Raw genomic sequence first — 22,941 nt, forward strand, 5'->3', positions numbered from 1 at the left:
CCACGTGTATCTCCCATTGCTGGCCAATGGAAAGCCTCTGCTACTGTCAGACTGGTCTCATAGATGGCATCTCTAATGGGAACAAAGAGGCAAGAGAGGAAATTGGCACCAGATAATATGAAAATATTCAAAAGATATTTCCGTAAGAAATGGATGGATATTTAAGAATCCTGAAGCATGTAACTAACAGAACATCAGTCAAATTCTTTCAACTCTGTGAAGCTTCCCTGACTCACTTCTCACAAATCTTTTCCTTTTTCAAACTCCTATAGATAACTAATTAACTGCACCACTCATTAAATTGATGTCCTAAGTTGTAACCTGTTTTTAGAGTCTATGGCCTATCTATCCAACTGAGGTGTAATAAATCTAATATCTTGAACCATATTTTAAGCTTGTTCTTGCAGCCCTCTTATAGTGTCAAGTTGAAAACAGAACAAAAATAAATAATCCAATAATATTTATTCAATTGAACTGAATGAACTAATGGTACTTGTGTTCCTGGATTTAAATAAAGTATGAAAGAAGAGTCAAGTGGGCCATGCAATTTTCCTGCCTGAAAACTCAAAGGCCCATAAAGGCCACTGACTCAGAGCTGCAAAGAGAGAAAGCTTTTTTCTACTCTCTACTCTCAAAATGAATATCAAAAGGAAAACAAGGTCATGGAGAAGATGCAATGCTTATATGGGCAGGAGCTTGGATTACCTTGGCTTTAGAAAAGAAATGATTAGAGCTGGAGACTGGATTCCCAGTTTGCCTCCTGTATTCCCTATCTACCCTATATGATAACACACTGCTAAACAAGATTAACTGAGAGAGGCGGCCCTAGCCGGTTGGCTCAGCGGTAGAGCGCCGGCCTGGCGTGCGGGGGACCCGGGTTCGATTCCCGGCCAGGGCACATAGGAGAAGCGCCCATTTGCTTCTCCACCCCCACCCCCTCCTTCCTCTCTGTCTCTCTCTTCCCCTCCCGCAGCCAAGGCTCCATTGGAGCAAAGATGGCCCGGGCGCTGGGGATGGCTCCTTGGCCTCTGCCCCAGGCGCTGGAGTGGCTCTGGTCGCGGCAGAGCGACGCCCCGGAGGGGCAGAGCATCACCCCTGGTGGGCAGAGCATCGCCCCTGGTGGGCGTGCCGGGTGGATCCCGGTCAGGCGCATGCGGGAGTCTGTCTGACTGTCTCTCCCTGTTTCCAGCTTCAGAAAAATACAAAAAATACAAAAAAAAGATTAACTGAGAGAGGCAAATGCCATCCTTATAAGGAGGAGGCACAGGTGCACACTCTTCTACATGAGCAAACCAAAGCTCTGCAGGGCACTTTCTTTTGTCTTTTCTTCCTTTTTTTTAACCAGGTTGAGGAATAACTGACAAATATAGCCATATATATTTAAAGTATACAACACAGTGATTATATAGTACATACACATACATATATCTATATATATATATATCTACACACACACACACATACATACACACACATATTATGAAATATGATTACCAAGATAAAGATAATTAACAGCCAGACCTGTGGTGGCACAGTGGATAGAGCGTCAACTTGGAATGCTGAGATTGCCAGTTCAAAACCCCAGGCTTATGGGCTTGCCCAGTCAAGGCATGTAGAAGAAGCAACTACAAACTGATGCTTCCCGCTCATACCCACCCCTTTCTCTCTCTCTTTTTCTTCTTTCTAAAATGAACAAGTAAAATCTTTTTTAAAAAAAGATAATTAACATTTCCATCACTTCACATAATTAACTTTTTTATGTGGTCAGAATACTTAAGATCTACTCTCAACAACTTTCAGGCACACAATACTGTGTTATTAACTGTATGTTGTACCTTAGATCCTCAAAATTTATTTTTATAACTGAAAATTTATACCCTTTGATCTACATCATGCCATTTTCCCCTGTGCTTGGCAACCACCATTCAATTTTCTGTTTCTAAGAATTGGCTTTTTTCTTTTTTTTAATTCCACATATATGTGATACCATACAGTACTTGTCTTTCTGTCTAGTTTATTTCATTCAGCATAATGCCCTCCAGGTTCACTCATGTTATCACAAATGCCAGGATTTCCTTCTTTTTTATGGCTGAATAATATTCCATTGTATAAACAGGTAGGCAAAGGTAGGTTTTTAGTTGTGAGTATGCAAAACACAGAATTTATTCTTTTATTATTTATTAACTTTATTATTTCTGTACAAACAACTGTAAACCTACTTTTGCCAACTCCTCATATATGCCGTAGTTTCTTTTCTTCTTTTTTTTTTTTGTATTTTTCTGAAGCTGGAAACGGGGAGAGATAGTCAGACAGACTCCCGCATACGCCCGACCAGGATCCACCCGGCACGCCCACCAGGGGCGATGCTCTGCCCCTTCGGGGCGTCGCTCTGCCGCCACCAGAGCCACTCTAGCACCTGGGGCAGAGGCCAAGGAGCCATCCCCAGCGCCCGGGCCATCTTTGCTCCAATGGAGCCTCGGTTGTGGGAGGGGAAGAGAGAGACAGAGAGGAAGGAGGGGGGGGTGGAGAAGCAAATGGGCGCTTCTCCTGTGTGCCCTGGCCGGGAATCAAACCCGGGTCCCCCGCACGCCAGGCCGACGCTCTACCGCTGAGCCAACCAGCCAGGGCCTATGCTGTAGTTTCTTATTCATTTATCCACCATGGACATTTAGGTTCTCTCTATCTTGGCTATTGTGAATAGCCAAGATATAATTAGTTCAATTTTTAATTTTTTGGATATAATTAGTTCAATTTTTAATTTTTTGAGGAACTGTGTCATAGTGTTTTTCATATGGTTGCACCAATTTAACTCCTCACCAAAAGTGTACAAGTACAAGGGTTACCTTTTCTCCCATCCAAGTACTAACTAGGCCCGACCCTGCTTAGCTTCCAAGATCAGCCGAGATTGGGCGCGTTCAGGGTGATATGGCCATAGACAAGGGTTACCTTTTCTCTACATCCTCACCATGTTAGCAATTGTTTGTTTTTTATAAACTTAGAGTACTTTCTTTTCAGATTTTACTGATTTCTATGACATTCTAAAAAGGAATAGTGAGGGTTATAGGTGATTTTCTTCAGTAAAGATGAGGAAACTGAACCAGAGTCATTCAATAAATTCAATAAAAAGGTGGGCAATGAGGAAACGGAGACCTAGCATGGTGAAAGAACTGCACTGAGCCATGAGGGGCCAGGCTCAGGCATAGCTCTGAAGTCTTGACTCACAGCTGAGCTCAGGGACAATGAGGAAGACAGAAGAAGAAGAAAAAGGGAAAGAAAGGTGGAAAAACCCCATTCTTTCCCTCATGGTAAAAGTAGTAGCGTATTTCCAAATGCACAGGCAACCTAGTCACCCTAAAAACAAATGACATCCAAGAAGATACCATGAGATTCTGGAGTGCTTCTGAATGTACCAGAACATAGTCCAGCAGACAAAGCAACACAGCCAAAGAACATGAGGTATGTATGAGTGATACATACCTCATGGTGCGATAGTGAGAAGCCAAAATGCTATACAAGAGTTAAAAATAATGCTTTTAAAGAAGATGAAATAACATAGGAAAAAAATGTTTACTTAAAGTATTTTTAAAATTATACAAAACTTATTAATATACAATATAATCCTAATTTTCTAAAGAAAATGCATATAGAAATAAAAAGACCAGAAGTAAATACACCTAAATGTTATACACCTAAGTAATCATTATTTTCTTTATATTATTTTTGTTTTCCCCATAGTATCTTGAAAAAACATGTATTACTTTTACAACTGTAAAAGAATCTCAGCTAAAGGATTTTTAGCTTGCTTCAAAATCAAACATAAAAACAAAAAATGATACTTCTCAGTCCTGTCACTGGGCCTTAGCAGTAACTACTTAGCTAAACAAGAGGATGACTCAGAGAGCTCTTAAGACCAGGTCAGATACTCCTAGGTTCCTATGGTCCTCTGAAGACAAAAATTAGCACAGACAATTAAGATTAGTCTATAACTGAAAGTTTCATGTTGACTAAACATTAGAAAAAGCTGAATACAGACCCAAATGGTTAGTGGAACAAGGGTAAAAGAAAGTGGGAAACACATACACACAAAGAAAACCCCCACAACACTTAAAGACTGGGCTTAAAAGCAAAGAATAGACTCAGGTAGAAAAAGCGAGAGAGCAGAGCAAGTCAAGTACTGTAAGGAAAAAAGATGAGAATAAAAAATCCAAAGATGCTATGCTATTTCAATGAAAACAATTTAATTTTTCTTTTCTCATTTGAAACAAAAATCATGTTCAGAAACACAGGAAGAAATTCAAAGGAAAACTCTTGACAAAGATAAAAAAGAGAATCGAAAGAAGCCAGCCCTTCAAGAAGGGAGGCTGAAATCAAAGGTGCCTGCCCTCGCTGGACAAGCAGGGCAAGAAGCAGAATCAGAAAAGCACAATGGAAATTCTGGTGTGGGAGGAGTGTCTAAATGTATTACTGCAGAATGTACAGGCCATTGATTCCTTGTACAAGCATTGGCACTTTAGCTTACCAATATAATGACTGCCATCCTTCTACAGTATATGAGAAGCAGCAGAGCATGGTGATGGCGAAGAGATGACTCAGGACTATTTATGTGCAAATCCCAATTCAGCCACCTTCCCGCTGTATAACCTTGAATTAATTGCTTAACCACTCTACCCATGTTCTTATCTATAAATGCAGATGACAGAATCAGTACCCATCTTAAAGGGTACTTGTGAAGATTAAAAAGATTAATACATAGTCCCTAGGCATGGTTAGTACTCATTTAATATTAGTTATAACTATTATTATTTTTATCATTGCTGTGAATCTTAGAATAAAAAATTGGTACCTAGTCAATTTCCACACCATTAATGTAGTTTCTTCAGGGAGTAGTAAGTTTCTACAAACTATGTATTTGCACGATGTCAGATGAGCTGTATTAATAATCCTCTCTTTTTCTCAAGAGGCACCTTGTAGTCAAGTATAAGAGGTGCAGAGATGGTAAAAAGTAACTTGGCTAGAATTATCATTGATGTTAAAACCATCACATGAACAAATGAACTGGCACCCAACATCTCATTACAGCACCACACATAACACTATACAATAGGAATTTATATCATATGTGAAAAAGTCTAACTGCGAAATAGAGGATTCAGACTGTCATGACCCTAATCTGGACGGTCAATAATCGCAACACTATTGGTAGGCTGACTAGATACTATTTCCTGAAGTGATGTAACATGAAGTACCCCACATCAACTATTATGCATTATAGCAAAATATATATAGCTTGAGCCCTGGCCGGTTGGCTCAGTGGTAGAGCACTGGCCTGGAGCATGGAAGTCCTGGGTTCGATTCCCGGCCAAGGCACACAGGAGACACACCTATCTGCTCTCTACCCTTCCCCCTCTTTTTTCTCTAGATCTCTCTCTTCCCTTCCAGCAGCCAAGGCTCCATTGGAGCAAAGTTGGCCTGGGTGCTGAGAATGGCCGCATGGCCTCCACCTCAGGTACTAGAATGGCTCTGGTTGCAACAGAGCAACGCCCCAGATGAGTGGAGCATCGCCCCCTAGTGGGCTTGCTGGGTGGATCCGGTCAGGCTCATGAGGGAGTTAGTCTCTCTGCCTCCCTGCTTCTCAACTTCAGAAAAATACACACACACATATATATAGCTTGAATAGATTTGGCCTTTAGAACCAAATTCCACTTTATAGAAAATGTAGAACAAAGGAAAAAAAGTAAACAACAATATAAGGAGCAACCAGATAAATCTGTAGGGTGGAACAATCTGCTGGACAACTGGCCTTTTCTATTCAACAAATCATTGTTCTAGGAAAGGAACAGTAGTACTAAATTAAAGGGCATGAAATATAAAACTTAAGGGACATAAAACCAGTGTGCACTTGACACTGACTTCAAACTAGTTGTTGAGCATATTTTTAAGACAATTTAGGGAAATGTTTACATGGCTTGGATCATAGATGAGACTAAAAATTTACTAAAATGGGGTGACAATTTTGACTAAAATAACAAGTTACAAAATAGTATATACAATACAATCTTGATTTTTTATTATAGTATTTTCACTTCCTGTATTTTTTTTTTTAAGTGAGATGAAGGAAAATAAAGAGACAGGCTCCTGCATGCGCCTCGACCGGGATCCACCCAGCAATCCCCATTTGGGGCTGATGCTCAAACCAATTGAGCCACTGGCTGCGAGATGGGAAGAGAGAGAAAAAGGGAAGAGAAGCAGATGGTCGCTTCTCATGTATGCCCTGACTGGGGATCAAACCCGGGACATCCACCTGCTGGACCGATGCTCTATCCACTGAGCCAACCAGCCATGGCATTTCCTGTATTTTCTAATTCTCTATAATGCATATAAACTACAAAATTTTAAGACTGTTTAAAAAAAATTGAAAGCAGGGAGAAGAGAGGGATAAAAGGGGGAGGAAAATAGGAGAAGTAGAGGCACAGAAAAGGGAAGGGAAGAAGAAAGGGAGAGCGAGGAAAGCAGGGAAAGAGAAGAGCAGGTTTTGAATTCACTATCCTTCTGTTTTTATTTTGTTTTTTGTGAGAGAAAGAGCGAGAGAGAAACAGACAAGGACAAGGAAGGGAGAGAGATGAGAAGTATCAACTCATAGTTGCAGCACCTTAGTTGCTCATTGATTGCTTTTTCATACGTTCCTTGTGTGTGTGTGTGTGGGGGGGGGCTTCAGCTGAGTCAGTAACCGTTGGACTCAAGCCACCGACCATGGGGTAATGTCTATCATCTCATGCTCAAGATGGCAACCTCAGGGTTTGAAACCTGGGTTCTCAGCATCCCAGACCTCTACTCTCCACTCACTGTGCCACCACCTGGTTAGGTATATTCACTATCCTTAATGCTCAGATTGTGAGCAGGTTCCACAATCTGACTTGGCAACAACTGTTTTCTAAAGTTATCTCCTATAAATCCTGGAACTAGAGTGGCAGGATAATGTGGTAGAAAAGCATGGGCATTCAAATTCCAATGTCACCTTTTCCTGGTCTTACAAAAGAATATTTTACCAATGTGAGTTTTAATTTTTTCAATTATATAATGGGAAATTAATGATCTTCCAATGTAAGATTCATAGCAGCATTATTCCTAACAGTCTCAAACTAGAGGCTGGTAGCTTGAAACTATCAAATGCCATCAATAGTAGAACGGGCAAAACTGAAAGTTTCATGTCCCAGGACCTCCTCAGCCACAGGCAGACTGGGACTGCTGGTCATCCCAGCTGCTGCCGACTGTAGCAGTAAACTGGAATTCAAAGCCAGCCAAGTGAGAATTTGGAGTTGAAAGCCAGCTAAGTTAGAGGTGCTTGATAAATGACTTGGGCTTTCCATGAAAACTCCAGAAGGGTCATGCCTTAGGTGTACAGAATATGTTCTAAGCATAAAATTAATCCTCCACAAGTTCGAGGAAATCAACCAGTAATTTAACTTAAACAAAATTTTTTAAAATTTTATTATTATTATTATTTTTACAGAGACAGAGAGAGAGTCCGAGAGAGGGATAGATAGGGACAGACAGATAAGAATGGAGATGAGAAGCATCAATCATCAGTTTTTCGTTGCAACTCCTTAGTTGTTCATTGATTGCTTTCTCATATGTGCCTTGACTGCGGGCCTTCAGCAGACCGAGTAACCGCTTGCTCATGCCAGTGACCTTGGGTCCAAGCTGGTGAGCTTTTTGATCAAACCAGATGAGCCCGCGCTCAAGGTGGCGACCTCGGGGTCTTGAACCTGGGTCCTCTGCATCACAGTTCGACGCTCTATCCACTGCGCCACCTCCTGGTCAGGCTTAAACAAAACTTAATCTTCAGAGAAAGATAAGAATAGCTAGAGACTCTATAATGTATCAGCTAGTGTCTAACATGTCATAAAAAATTAGTAGACATGAAAAAAATAAAGAAATGCAATCATGGGCAAGAGTAAAAACAATAAATAGAACCAAGGATGACGTAGGTGTTAAAAATAGCAGGTAAAAAAAATTTTAAAAATTCTCTGACATGTTTTTAAAATAACAAATAAGGAGGGGAATTTCAGAAGACATATGGCAAACTAAAAAAGAAATCATAAACTAAAAAAATACAATATCTAAAATAAAAAATTGGACAGTGTTAATAGTAGATTGATGAGACAAAAGATTAGTAAATTTTAGAAATCACCTAATCTAAAGCACTAAGAAATAAAAAAAAACCGTGCCTCATGTTCTATGTATCAAGCAGTCTAACAGATGTACAACTGGAGCCAAAGCTAGGGGAGAAAATAAGAGAGAAAAATATTTGCCAAAAATTTTTCCAAATTGAAGAAAAACCAGTACCCACGGATTCCAGGATATTTAGATAGTATGCTTATCCAAGCCAAATAAATTCAATAAAAACTATATTTAGCCTCATCACAGAGTCAAACTGCTGAAAATTAAAGAAAAAGATATTGACCCTGGCTGGTTTGCTCAGTGATAGAGTGTTGGTCCAGCGACTCTACCTAGAGTCGCTTCTCCTGTGTTCCCTGACCGGGAATCGAACCTAAGACATTTACACAATTGTTTTCTTTTGTAAAAAGTCATGAACTGTACACTTTACAATATGTGTACTTTTTCTACACATTTTAGATTTCCATAAAAAGTTAAGAAAAAGAACTTGCAAAATATATGAAAGAAATAGAGAAAAAATATTTAGGGCCTACTACAGTGTGTTATATTTATATTAGGGATTTTATAAAAGCTTGTTGTTATTATAATCATCATTATCATTCCACAGAAAGTTTTGAGAGATTTAAGTAGACTTAAAAGCCCTAAGCTCTCTGGGCTCAAATCTGACTCATCAATTTGATTTTAAACTCTTTTTGACACCTAACATAATGCTGTGTTTATAATATTCATTAAAATACGTACTGACCACATGCTTTCCTAGTTCATTGTCATACTCAAATACAAGGTTGCATTTGGACGCTTTTGTTTTCTGTCCATTGCACCTCTCTTTCCCATACTGCACATTTTTTAAAATTCTTCTTCAGATTCTCTTACTCATCCCTTGATTTATAAAGAATGAAGCCTCATTACACCTTTGAGTCTTTTAAACATAGTACCTTAGGCTCTTTCAGAAAAAGTAGATAGATAACTGAGAACTAAAACACCAAAAAGGCAAACATATAAACTTCAGCAAAAGACTGCAGGAATCTTTGATGCTCACATTCTCTCTGAGCGGAATCTTTCTAAATTAAAAAAAAAAAAAAAGTCTTGACCACCCAGAGAGAAGCCCCAAGGGAGAGGATACAGATGCTGCTGACCTAGTGTCACAGAAACCAAAGCTAAAATACCACTAACAGTACTAACTGCAACGCTCCCCTCAGTGCTGGCTTTGGCAGCAAACCTGAAGCCCCTTATCAGCAGAGATACCTTTGAAGTGGCTGGAAGCCTTCCATCCCCTACTCAAATCAGCTCAGCTTCACATCCTATTCTTTTTCCCTAAGAGGATCTCTTTATCAGATATGAGAGAATAAATCTCAATTAATCAGAACAGATTTTGCTACCAACAAGATACAAAGGGCAAATAGAGCAGTTGTCTGTAAAGCACTGCACAGTGCTGTTAGTGACCATGTTATGATGTGGAGGAAATTCAATCAATAACAGATACTGAGTTCAGTGGGGGAGGAGGTAGAGGGTGATTGAAAAATCACTCATCTACTTCTCCCAAAGGTATCTCCAAGTTAAAGCCTTTCTCAAAAGGACAGAACACAACCAGTGGAAACCCATTCTTTCTCCATTTATTCTATCTATATAGTACCCAGCAAAAGAACAGGCATATAGATCAATGAGACAGAACAGAGAGCCCAGAAATGAACCCATGCCTTTATGTTCAATTAATATTTGACAAAGAAGGCAAGAGCAGACAATGGAGTAAAGATGGCCTCTTCAATAAATGGTATTGGGAAATTTGGACAGAAACAAGCAAAAAAATGAAACCAGACCACCAACTTATACCATACACATGAATGAATTCAAAATGAATAAAAGACTTTAAGTTATAAAACCACAAAAATCCTAGAAGAAAACAGTAAAATTGCAGGCATCTCTCATAGCAATTTTTTTTTGCTGATATATCTCCTCAGGCAAGGGAAACAAAAGAAAAACTAAACAAATGGGACTACATCAAACTATAACGCTTTATAGATTCATCATCTATCCTCTCTCCTCACATATGCCAAACAGCTCAACTCCAAGAATCCCTAGGAAATCCTATTCCAATCCAAGGTGGATAAATAGGCAGGTAGGTAACATGTATTGCTTTTAGTTTGAAATCTCCTTTACCCTCTTTTATGGCCAGACCCATTCCCTTAGTGACAAAGAAAATCTGACTGGTCATGGTCTTTTTTTTTGTTTTGTTTTGTTTTTTTGTATTTTTCTGAAGCTGGAAACGAGGAGAAACAGTCAGACAGACTCCCGCATGCGCCCAACCGGGATCCACCCGGCATGCCCACCAGGGGCGACGCTCTGCCCACCAGGGGGCGATGCTCTGCCCCTCCGGGGCGTCGCTCTGCCGCGACCAGAGCCACTCCAGCGCCTGGGGCAGAGGCCAAGGAGCCATCCCCAGCGCCCGGGCCATCTTTGCTCCAATGGAGCCTTGGCTGCGGGAGGGGAAGAGAGAGACAGAGAGGAAGGAGGGGGTGTGGGGGGTGGAGAAGTAAATGGGTGCTTCTCCTATGTGCCCTGGCCGGGAATCGAACCTGGGTCCCCCGCACGCCAGGCCGACGCTCTACCGCTGAGCCAACCGGCCAGGGCCTGGTCATGGTCTTTTTATTTCAGGTATTGTATCATGACTGACCTACTAACACAGGAAAAGGACATGTTTAACATCTAAGGACCCTGGAGAAAAGTATTAATTGAGCCTCTAACCTTCTTCCTTAGCAATCTTCTTGCATTCCCCACTTTCTGCAGTGTGACTTATTTATCCAAAGCCAGATTCAAGCTTTGTCACTCTCCAAGTAGGAAGACCACAATGGGTTGCCTAGCCCTAGACAAACCAGCCTACATGCTTCAACAGTGCCTGCTGCAGAGGCAAACATGGCTCACATTCATATAGAACCTTTATACTTTTAAATGAGCTCTGTGCTCTTGGGTTTCCCAAAGATGAAAAGCAGAGTATCTACAGCAGGCTCTCAACTCTGGCTATGTGCAAGAATCACCTAACCCCTGTCCCAGAGATAGGGGTTAGGCTATCTCTGGGATAGCCCTAGGGTAAGGCTTTGACATTGTATTTTCTTTTTCTTTCTCTCTCTCTCTCTCTCTCTCTCTTTTTAAGCGAGAGGAGGGAAGATAGTGACAGAGACTCCCACATGCATCCAGGCCAGGATCCACCTGGCAACCCTGGCCTGTCTAGGGCTGAAGATGGAGTTCCGAGCTATTTTTAACCCGAGGCTGCTGCATCCGCTCTATCCTCAGTGCCTGGGGCCATGCTGGAACCAATCCAGCCACTGGCTGCAAGAGGGAGAGAAAGGGGAGAGGGAAGGGAGAGAAGTAGATGGTCGTTTCTCACGTGTGCCCTGACCGGGAATTGAACCTGCGACGTCCAAACGCAGGGCCAACGCTCTATCCACTAAGCTGCGGCCAGGTTGGCATTGTATTTTCTTATTATCTTTTAAATTAACTTTATTATGACATAGTAAACAATAAAATCTATACATTTTAAGTATATAGTATGGTAAGCTTTAACAAATGCACATATTCATGCAACCACACCATAATTAAGATTGTACAATATTTTCATAACCCCAAAGTTCCCTTGTGTCCCTTTGCAGTCAATCCTTCACCTCCATACTGGCCTCAAGGTAATCACTGATTTGCTTTCTGTCACTAGAGATTAGAGTTATCTTTTCTAATATTTCATATAAACGGACATACAGAATGTACTCATTGTGTCCAGCTTCTTTTTATCAGTATATTTTCAGAGTTCACCTACATTATTGTATCTATCAGTATTTTGTTTCTTCTTATTGCTGAGTAGTATTCATATGTGGATATACCACCTATATTTTTCCATTCATATGTTGTTGGATATTTGAGTTGTTTCCAGTTTTGGCTATTATGAATAAAATACGAGCTTCCTATGGCAGCTATAACAAATTACTGTAAATATAGTTGCTTAAAACAACATGCATTTATTCTCTTACAGTTCTGGAGGTCAGAAGTCCAAAATCAATTTTACTTGGCCAAAACCAAGATATTAGCAGGGCTGCGTTCTCCCAGAAGGCTCTCAGGGAGAATTCATTTCCTTCCCTTTTCCAGCTGCATTCCTTGGCTCATGGCCTCTTCTTCCATCTTCAAAGTCAGTGATCTAACATCTTATCTCTGCGACTCTGCTTCTATCACATGGCCTTCTTCTGTTTGTCTATAATCTCCCTTCATCTCCCTTTTATAAGGACACTAGTGACAGCATTTATGGCCCATTTGGATAATCAAGCATGATATCCCCATCATAAGATCCTCAAATTCATCATCTGTACAAAGTCTTATAGGAATAAGGTAACTTTCATAGATTCCAGGGATTGGGATATGGACATTTTTCTGGGTGGGAGGACCATTATTAAGCCCACAAAAAAGCTATTAGGAATATTCAGGTACAAATCTTTGTAGACATATGCTTTTATTTTTCTTGGGTAAATACCCAGACATGGAATTTCTGGGTCATATGGTAAGCACATATTTAACTGTCAAACTATTTTCTAAAGTGATTGAGAATTTCATCTGTCCTCACTGATAGTTGGTACTGTGTCTTTTCCATTGTAACCATTTTTTGATATGTTATATATCTAGAGATATGCTATATATCTTCTTTACTATATAGATATTAAATATACATACATTTTTAATAAAGTACCTATTAAAATCTTATCTATTTTTAAAATTTTGAGTTTTCTTCTTATTACTGAATAATATATATTACAAATATATCCTCCCAGTCTGTAACCTGACTTTCATTTTCTTAAGTGTCTTTCAAGAGCAAAAGTCCAAAAATTGGTAAAGTCCAATTTACCTTTTGTTTTATAGTTCATGCTTTTTATATCCAAAAAACCCAAAAACTGTCTATTCAAGGTCACAAAGATTTCTTAAAAAAAAAAACCCAAGTGGCTCTTATGCACAAGCAAAGTTGAGAGCTACCGCTCTACTGGGACTCTGACCTAGCTTTCTCAATTTAACTTGACTTTCTGCCATAGAACTTTAGGGTAATAAAGGTAAGGCAAGAATACAGTTAACTGGAATACTGTAAAAAAGAAGGATACAATTGAGAGTCTTGGGACAATTGACCAGCTTCCAAACCAAAACATGAACAGCTGTTAAGAGCTAGAAACAGTGACTTGAAAAGCAAAGTCGAGGTACTTTAAGTGTGTTCCAGCTAAACAAAAGGAAGAAGAGAGAATAGGATTGTCCTCTCCCCTCTGGGAAAAATCACACCCAAATTTATTTCATTTCATGCTGAAAAGATGGAGAAAATTATTTCTATTCTTTAGAATGTGCCTCTCAGACAGACAACATGGAACCGGGAGTGAGTAGTGGTGTTTGGCCACTGTTTTTTAAGCCGAGCATTAAAAAATGAAAATGGCAGCAATAATATTTGCCCAAATCTTGGTTCCAACAGAGGTTAGACAGACTGAGCTTTCATTACAAGAGGAGATGTCAGGAGCACCAAATGGGCTCAATTTCCCCCGGAGTTCAAGACAAAGTGGGTCTGTTTCTTAGCTGTGGACAGGAGGCTCCTTTCTCCAGATGTTATATTTAGCTAAAGGAATCCACCACAGCCTCGTGCAAATGTAAAACACGTCCCAGCAGACATAACCACAAACCAGAGAGCCAGCAGGGAGCATCCCTTAAGGGGGTTCAGTAGCATAGAGGGGCCAATTGTGCAGCCGCCCTGACATCCCCAAATTAGCTTGAGTTAGCTGTGAGCCAGATTTTTGTCCAGTTCTCACATTTAATGAGTCTTTGTCTCCTTCTTACTAGAGATTCTGTCTACAGGGAGAAAACACACTGCCCTATTTCCCTCTCAACTTCCAGCTGCTGTCCAGACACCAGGTAGAAGAAACAACCCATGTTGATGTTTAACGTCTCTATACCCTTTGAAGGTCTGTGTGTAAGATAAAAGATTAGATTCATCCTATTAATGAAATACCTGGGCCCAAAAGAAGAATAAGAAAATCCAAACACCCTCTATAGAAGACAGAAACCTTGAGTTCTAGAGCCAAATGACTGGACTTAAATACTAGCTTCACTTCTTTTTTGCTTAATCTCTCTAAGCCTGTTTCCTCCTTCATAAAACAGGAATGATAACAGTACCTATCTTATAGAATTATTATAGGATTAAATAAGCTAATGTATATAAAGTGTTTAACACTTTATCTGGCATATAAGAATTCAAAAAATGTTGTTTTATTATCATAACCTGTGCCAGTGAATTAAGTTTTACAGATTGAGAAGGAGGAGGGGGAAAAGGAGGAGACAGCCCATGTTTTCTGCCAGTGACTAACAGATTCAAATTCATGAAAGGCTCAGGTAAATTTTCATGGGTATACATAGCTGAAGCAGAAATAAAGGTATCCTTTCTGAAGACAGTGTCTCCAGAGCAATGGGGATTTTTCTTTTGCTGTTGGAACCGAATTTAAAGGTAAAATAAAAGGTGTATTTATTTCATACATTTGGATTACACTTTGTCATCTTTTGATTGCTGGTCATAGATAACAGAATCTGAATGCTTCATTCCTCAAGAAATTTGATCTTCAATTGCTTAAGCTAGCTCCCTCTCCATAACCACATCCACTTTGTTTGCCCTTATCTCAGGGACTGCAATTTACCTGTCACAATTTAACAAAGGTCACCAACAACTGTAAGAAAGCCCCCAGTGCAGAATACCCTTGTCATCACAGAAGTACAGTATATTATATTTCAAAAGTAGCAAGGAGATCACATAGTTAAACTCATTTATAAAAAAAAAAAACAATTTTAGGAAGTGAGGCACAGAAAGGGGAAGTATTCATCCAAGGTGTCAGTTACTAGCAGGGCCGAGCCCAAGAGAAAAAGGTCACTTGGTAAAGGTCTCTGCTCTGAGGGCACAAGCCAAGCCATGGAAGCTTCACATAGCTGACAGGTAGCCAGGTACATTCTTTAGTTCTCTTATCTTATTACTACATCTTAACCAGCTGAATTCTAACTCTTCATGTGCAACATACTCTAAACAAGAGATTGAAAAAAATCAAGGCATGGAGAAAGGATGCTTCTTTGCCCATTACTAGAAAGCAGAGGCTCACACCCAGCCAAAACAGAATTAATCTACTCTTATGATTTGCTAAACCAGCTTCTATTTTAGAGTTTTCTGCCTACATTGGACTCCAACGGAGAGAGAAAAGAGATTATTCACCTTGTTGGACAGTAAACGTTGACTATTCAACAATCCTGTGCATATCTCTAATCAACTATAATTTAATTGATAAAAATTTATAGAGATCAAGAGAATACCCTATGCTCTGCAACTACATACAATTATATGACTAAATCTCACAAACACAATGTTGAATGGCGGGAACCATAAACAGAAGAGTATACTCTATATGATCCTATTTAATAAGTATGAAACCAATCAAAACTAATCTCTGCTCTTCAAAATTAGGACAATTGTTATCCTTGGGGTTTGGGACTCGTCTCCAAACTCCTTAATGACTAGAAAAAAGAATGGTATGTTGGGGGGTCAACTTCTGGGATACTGAAATGTTCTGTTTCTTGATCTGAGTTCAGTTTGTAAAAATGCATTAAGCTGTAAGTCTATGTTATGTGTACCTTTCTTCAATGAAATGTAATATATAAACAGTACTGTGAGTAATTAGAAATTCTTTCTTCTACCCCCAGGATAGAAATGCATGGCTTAAGAAGGTCAAACTTGAGATCATGGGTAGGAACACAAGTCACAGGCAGATTTTCCTTCTGCAGGGCAAATGTCCCATGTCTTGGATACATGCCCTGCAGTTAAGCCTTTGGTGAAATGTGAAGAGCACCTGAGGAACTAGGGAAACTCATGGCTTTGCTAACTGGCTGCCTTTAATATCAACATTTCTGAGATCTAGAGGGGCTATTAGAAACTCTTTCCCTTAAACTTCTAAAGCTGGGAGAAAAGGGAGCTGAGAGATTGGAGACATCTAGATAGTTGGATATGTCTAACAAAAGTTTTTTTCTCAGATGAATACAGAAAATAGTGGAGAAAACTATCAGTCAACCCCTTTCGTTCTCAAGATAGTTTAAGTGGCTGCTGAGGTCATAAATAAGAGTTTAAGTGGTATCTGATACTATTAAGGTTCCATCTAAATAAGTTTTACACTTTTATAATAAAAATTGTATATTGGTAAGGTTTATAATGTGATAATTATATACACACAGACACACACAGAATAAAATGATTTCTATAGTCAAGCTAATTAACAACTCCTTACATAGCTACCTTTCTGTGTGTATGAAAAGAGCACCTGAAATATGCTCCTTATTTCTAGTATTCAAGACAGTACTAACTATAGTCAGTCACATTCACATGTCACCAAGTGTTGCAGAATAATTCAAATTAATGACAAGCAAGCTACAGCAGATGCTAAAAACCATGAGGAGATGATGAAAAGTACCCTTCATCCCAAATGAAGCATGGCCCCAACCACAGCACAGTCTGGCCACAAAAAATAGCCAGTGAGATCTGGGAGGACTTATCTTTCTCTTCTCGTTACCAGATGATTGTACCCTTAATATTCTGTCTCTGAGACACAGGGAAAGCCCCTTCACTGATGCAGTTATGTAGTTAGAAGATTCTATTTTTTTTCATTTATATTTTTTATGCTATTATAAACAGAAAAAATTAGGTTCTAATTCCAGACCTACTGAGATCTGGAAAACTTCCTAATGTTAAGAATTAGAAAACTGACCAAGAGCTATGACTATTATTGACCAAAGTTCTGTTTACTAAAGTCTTTTCTCTCCCAGCCTCAAATTTTAATACTAAATTTTATCACCTGGAAACTAATGAATTCCCTATATATGAAACAAAAGAATAGCCTTGTATAGCCTCATTTACCTATGACTGTGGGAAGATTACATGCCTTCTGAAATGTCTTCTGTGGATCTCAGAACTTCAAAGTTAGACATGGTATATCATATACAATAGTTGTGGCCTTTGCCATCATTTGTTATCCAAATTCATGAATAAATGATTCCATTGAGAATTCAGGTGAAGAGAGCTTAGAAAAGAGATTCCTGGTTCCTGGATTTCTGAGGCTAGTTCTACTGCTGACAACAAGGTGAATTTGGCATAAATTTCTTAAGATTGTCACAATTACTTTTTAGTTTTTCCTTGGTCAAACTTTTCAACTTACACCCAAGGAATTGTGACAAACAACAGAGCTTCAAAAAGCATTCAGGGACCCAAAAACAATGATATGTCATGATAAGAGTAAACAAATTCATGAGTTCACTTGCCCAAGATGAGAACTTGGAAAGAGAACTAAACCAAAAACATAAACATATATAAATTTGCTAAATGAACTAAAAGACAAAAACATGAAGTGACACAGACAGTCCCTGAGTCTTAACAACTTCACAAATCACTTACGGAAATTGACCAAACATAGTTATTATTAATACATGCAGATTATAAATTATGCTGCAAATCCTGGGGTTGTACCTTGCAAATGGTTACCTTTCCAGACCTACAATTAATTCAGCTCAGAAAGAAAAAAAAATGTCAATTTAATATTTTTCTCCATGAGTACCAATAACCAATGACAAGCCCCGTAAACAGGCCAATAAGATATTCTCTCTCTTATTTAAAAAATTGTGTCACTGTTCCGTCCAAGTATATCAATGACTAGAAATAGCTATATACCTTTTTAAAGAGTCTTCCTGAGTCCTCGCTGACTTGAACAAATCGAGGAATGATATTATTCAGGTAGATGTCACTCAGGGTGGTGTGGTCCCTGCTCTCCCGCTTCACCTGGTTTAAGAGGAGATTCCAGCAGTTGACTGGAGAGAGAACATTCTGATCCTTCCTGCAGAGAAACAGCAAGGGGAAAAAAATGTTAGTAAGCAGTCAGGGCCAACATATGACTATAGCCCACATCATAAAATCACAGTGATATAAGCCAAACCAGAAATACAGATATGTTTCCTGAGCTCTGTACCTCTAGTTTTCTTTTTCTAAAAAGTCAATGGAGAAAAGGGAGAAAAAATAAGAACAAGGAGAGGAGAGAAAAGAAAGAAGAAAAAAAAAGAAGAAAGAAGAAAAGCAAGATTATCTGCTGAACATCTAAATTCTAGGAACTTGGTGAAAGTGTCATGTGCACTATCTCATCTATGCTCCATCATTTCATTGTAAAAAAGTAACTACCATTACCTCCATTTTCCTGAGTAAAAAACTTGCCGAAAGCCAGAAAGAAGGAGTCATGAAGAGAGTAAGACGAAGTCAGGAAGTTATATTGTCTGACTAGAATAAGGTTTATACTCTCTCATGCCAGGACTGTTCCCTTAGCCACTAAGACATTTGGTTTGTACCTAGGGTTAAAGACAAATGTTGGAAATTTTGTCCAGAGACAAAGTCACTAGAGTACTACAGACTAAATCCCCATACATTTACCTATTGTAGAATTCCATGAATATAATATTGGAGGCAGTTGTCACAAAAAAGTCACTAAAAACTCTTCAGTTCTATAGAACACATTTAAGGAAGTTTTGCTTTCATTAACTGACCCATTAGGTCACGTCCCATACAACCTACAGCAAAACTATACCCTACACATTTGTATTCCTAAAACTTCTACAGACGGAGCGGAAGCTCAGTTAAGTGCCAAACCTAGATGCTTACTTCTAATAAAAATATTGTAACCTGCCTGACCAGGTGGTGGCGCAGTGGATAGGGCGACAGACTGGGATGCGGAGGACCCAGGTTCGAGACCCTGAGGTCGCCAGCTTGAGCGCGGGCTCATCTGGTTTGAGCAAAGCTCACTAGCTTGGACCCAAGTTCACTGGCTTGAGCGAGGGGTTACTCGGTCTGCTGTAGCCCCACGGTCAAGGCACATATGAAAAAGCGAACAACTAAGGTGTCACAATGAAAAAATAATGATTGATGCTTCTCATCTTTATCCTGTCTGTCGGTCCCTATCTATCCCTCTTTCTGACTCTCTCTCTGTCCCTGTAAAAAATAAAATAAAATAAAATATTATAATCTGAAAGAATTATTCTCTACTCAGTTCACAGACTGATTTAAACACTGAAAAGTTCTGCATATGCAAGTTGGATTTCTTTAAGGAGAGAAACAGAAAGGGGTTATTTGTGATACTATTTATTAAGGGCTTACTATGTATTTGACACATGGTTGGGCCCTATAACTCATGTTGTTTAACTAGAACCGTACAACAACCTGATGAAGGGAAAGTTGGACTGAGAAAAGTTAAAGATCTTGGTCAAGGTCACAAGGTAAAAAGTAGCAATGCTGTAATTCAAAACCAAGCCTTGTAACTGCAAAGAGAATGCTCTTAATCACCACACACACACACAAATTGCAACCTGTTCATTCTCCCTACCCCTGTTCCTTCCCTCCAGACTCTCAATACAAAGAAAGTGGTTTGAAGAGTGGTTTGGTGCTTGAGTTAGCACAGCCTCCATTCAGGGCTGGAGGCTGCCAGGCACCTATGATTTGTAGAGCATAGAAGTCAACTTAGAAGGGCCTTTTCAACTCTGTTACACGGTAACTTAACTATTAACAAATAATCACACCACACTTACTCTGGCTTCAGCATACACTGGACTATATATTAAATCAAGTATCTGTTTAAACAACACCAAGAAGTTGCTTCAAACCAATGAGTATTAGAGTCCTAATTGAAACTCTCCTATACTGTTGCCCACCCACCCTCTGCCCCAGATTTACATCACATACACCTACTAAATCCCTGACCACTGCCATAACATTACATTCATTTACCTTCCTAGGAAAATGAAAAGATTTCTATGGAAATAAAAAATTACATACTGGTTGAGAAAGAGAGACACATGTAATTACTGTACTTCTTTCAAAATGTTTAGCATCTAAAAAAGTCTAACAGAAAATAATCTTAAATTCAAAATGGTGAGACATTTGAACACAAACATTCAGTGACATTTAATATTTCCATTGCAAGAAAACCTTCAAATTGACTTCTAATCATTTTCAGTTACAAAACCCTAAATAATCTAATTTATATTTTCTCTGGGTGGCAAGATATTCATGTCTTCAGGAAGCATGAAATATATCAGGCACTTATATTTGCTTTGTAAAAGGGCAGATCTTATAAGACCTTAACTTTACAACTGGTTTCAGTCTGCTTCTTATGAGCGAGCATGAAGTGGTGGTCTCTACTGGTTCTTTTCCTGTAGCAGTTTACACCCACAAAACATTCAATTTCACAAACACATAAAATTTGTACCTTAAACGAACAAAGCACAGTTATTAGGGGCTTTAGTAGTTATAAAAGTGCTAAGTCACAGTGCAATGTGAGAAACAAAGAAAGACCTATAATACAACAGAATATTAGAGGTAGTTAGAGGTATGAACAAAGGGTCTCACATGTACATCACAGATCCCAGTGGAAGCAGGAGAGGCAAAACCAATCTCACACCGTGGAAAATGATGCACAGCATAAGATCTAAGGAGATCCTCAGAAGAAAAAAATTAGTAAAAAATGATGAGCTAATAAAAAGGATGGGTAGAGCCTGACCAGGCGGTGGCGCAGTGGATAGAGCATCGGACTGGGATGCAGAGGACCCAGGTTCGAGACCCCGAGGTCGCCAGCTTGAGCGCGGGCTCATCTGGTTTGAGCAAAAGCTCACCAGCTTGAACCCAAGGTCGCTGGCTTGAGCAAGGGATCACTCGGTCTGCTGAAGGCCCACAGTCAAGGCACATATGAGAAAGCAATCAATGAACAACTAAGGTGTCACAACAAAAAACTAATGATTGGTGCTTCTTATCTCTCCCTTTCTTTCTGTCTGACAGCGACCTTGAGTTCAAGCTGGTGAGCTTTTGCTCAAACCAGATGAGCCTGCGCTCAAGCTGGCAACCTCGGGGTCTTGATCCTGGGTCCTAGGCATCCCAGTCCAATGCTCTATCCACTATGCTACTGCCTGGTCAGGCGAAAGTGGAAATCTTTTAAAAATAAAATATCTTTCCACTTAATACTAATAAATTAAAATTTATTAAGAATTTCAAAAGTGCTATAAGTACTTTCCCGCATGTATGTGTTTCTATCCTTACATCATGTAGTAGAACAGCCATTATTGGTTTCAGACAGCAGGAGTTTTTAATGTGTTGTGAGAAAGTCTGAAATTAAAGAGAATCGCATTTCAATTCCAAACAACTGCAACACACCCATCCAAATGAGCAACCCCCCATTTAAATGTGAGCGGGACCCAGGGCCCAGGTTCCCTGCAGTAGGCATCATCACAATGTCTCAGCTGCCAGGTGAACTTCACTGTATGCAATGCATTGTACCTGAACTTCTGAAAATGCGCTATTGGTTAGAATGAATGTTACTCTGCATAAATTTAGCTTTTAATTCCAGCCTGTGTGCCTCCTTAGGTAAAACTGTTCAGGTGAGCACATGACTTGACACATGGTTGTCAAGTTTAATTACAGACCACAGGAAGCTCAGGGGCCTATACTGTACTATGTTCATGGTAGACCATAGTTGGGTAGTGAGAATATACACTACACATTCAGTATCATCCTATCTCATTATTAATTATTATGTTTCTTACACATTTTCAGCCCTATCCAATTAATATTTATGAAGGGGAATGAGAATTGCTGCTAGGTAAATGTTAGTGAGTCAACTTTAAAGCAAAAATATCCTTTTTCAAGCATCTCAATCAACTCAGAAAGTAACTCAAGATTACAACTATCTGTGTAAATCAGTAGTTTCGTGATTCTGAGCAACCCAAATGAAAACCAGAAATAACTTAGATGCTGAAAGTGACATAAAACTGCAACTGATTCATAATCCCAATATCAATGTAAGCCCTAGTATTCTGGGTTCATAAACACAGTCTCATTGTGCTCACTAATTGACTCTGTAATAAGTACTCTAAAAATTTGCGCTTTAAAAGTAGATTTATTGGGGGAAGGGTGTAAAAAGGGACAAATGCATGGTGGTACAAATGCATGGTGGTGGAAAATGATTTGACTTTGGGTGATGGGTACACAACATAATCAACGTTCAAATGCTATAGAAATGTTTACCTGAAACCTATGTACTCTTATGGATCAATGTCACCCTGTTAAAGTTAACTTCCTAAATAAAATTTTTTTTTAAAAAGTAGCTTTACACTAGTAAATCTGTTCCATATATGGGGGTTCTATGCAAGATTTTTATTTTTTAAAAGAAATTTTGACTTTAAAAAATTGTATTAGACCCTTCTCTGTGTCTAGAAGTTCTCACTCTCTTTGCCTAAATCTGTAGTTATTTATATAACATATTTGGTTCTTTGAATTTGTATGGTTTTTCAGACATATTCTTTCTTTCAACTGAGGTGTTTTAATTAATTCATCTATTTATTTTGGGAAGGTGGTAGAGCAGGAGAGGTGAAAGGCATGTGGCAAGAGGGGAACACAAGTACACTGTAGAGACAATTTTCCCAGCCAACACGAACAAAGATGAAACACACTTCAGGCTGGAAAATAAGCGAGTCAACGAGACGTGATTTCATGGGGAGCATATTAAGGTTCTGCTGGAGTGGTTTCCTGCCTTAGCAGCTTTGCTGCCTTATTTTATTTGGGCTGCTGGAGCCAGGGGAACTTCATTTGGTTAGGAGATTGAAATTTGCCTTTATATCTTTTCCATCTATCATTCGTTTGTACAGTTTCTTTAC

General features: G+C 39.2%; 1 protein-coding gene across 6 annotated transcripts in view; it reads right to left on the reverse strand.

Moving 5' to 3' along the window:
* The window catches only part of SRGAP2 (SLIT-ROBO Rho GTPase activating protein 2), a 275,486-nt gene that overhangs the window by 120,333 nt on the left and 132,212 nt on the right, over window positions 1-22,941 (reverse strand). For all 6 annotated transcript variants that reach the window (XM_066361906.1, XM_066361905.1, XM_066361907.1 and 3 more), the window contains exon 4: window positions 17,930-18,092. In XM_066361906.1, the coding sequence (XP_066218003.1) occupies window positions 17,930-18,092 (163 nt within the window). The remainder of the gene's footprint in view (window positions 1-17,929; window positions 18,093-22,941) is intronic.

This window comes from Saccopteryx leptura, chromosome 2 (genome assembly GCF_036850995.1).
Source record: "Saccopteryx leptura isolate mSacLep1 chromosome 2, mSacLep1_pri_phased_curated, whole genome shotgun sequence".
NCBI classification, from domain to species: domain Eukaryota; kingdom Metazoa; phylum Chordata; class Mammalia; order Chiroptera; family Emballonuridae; genus Saccopteryx; species Saccopteryx leptura.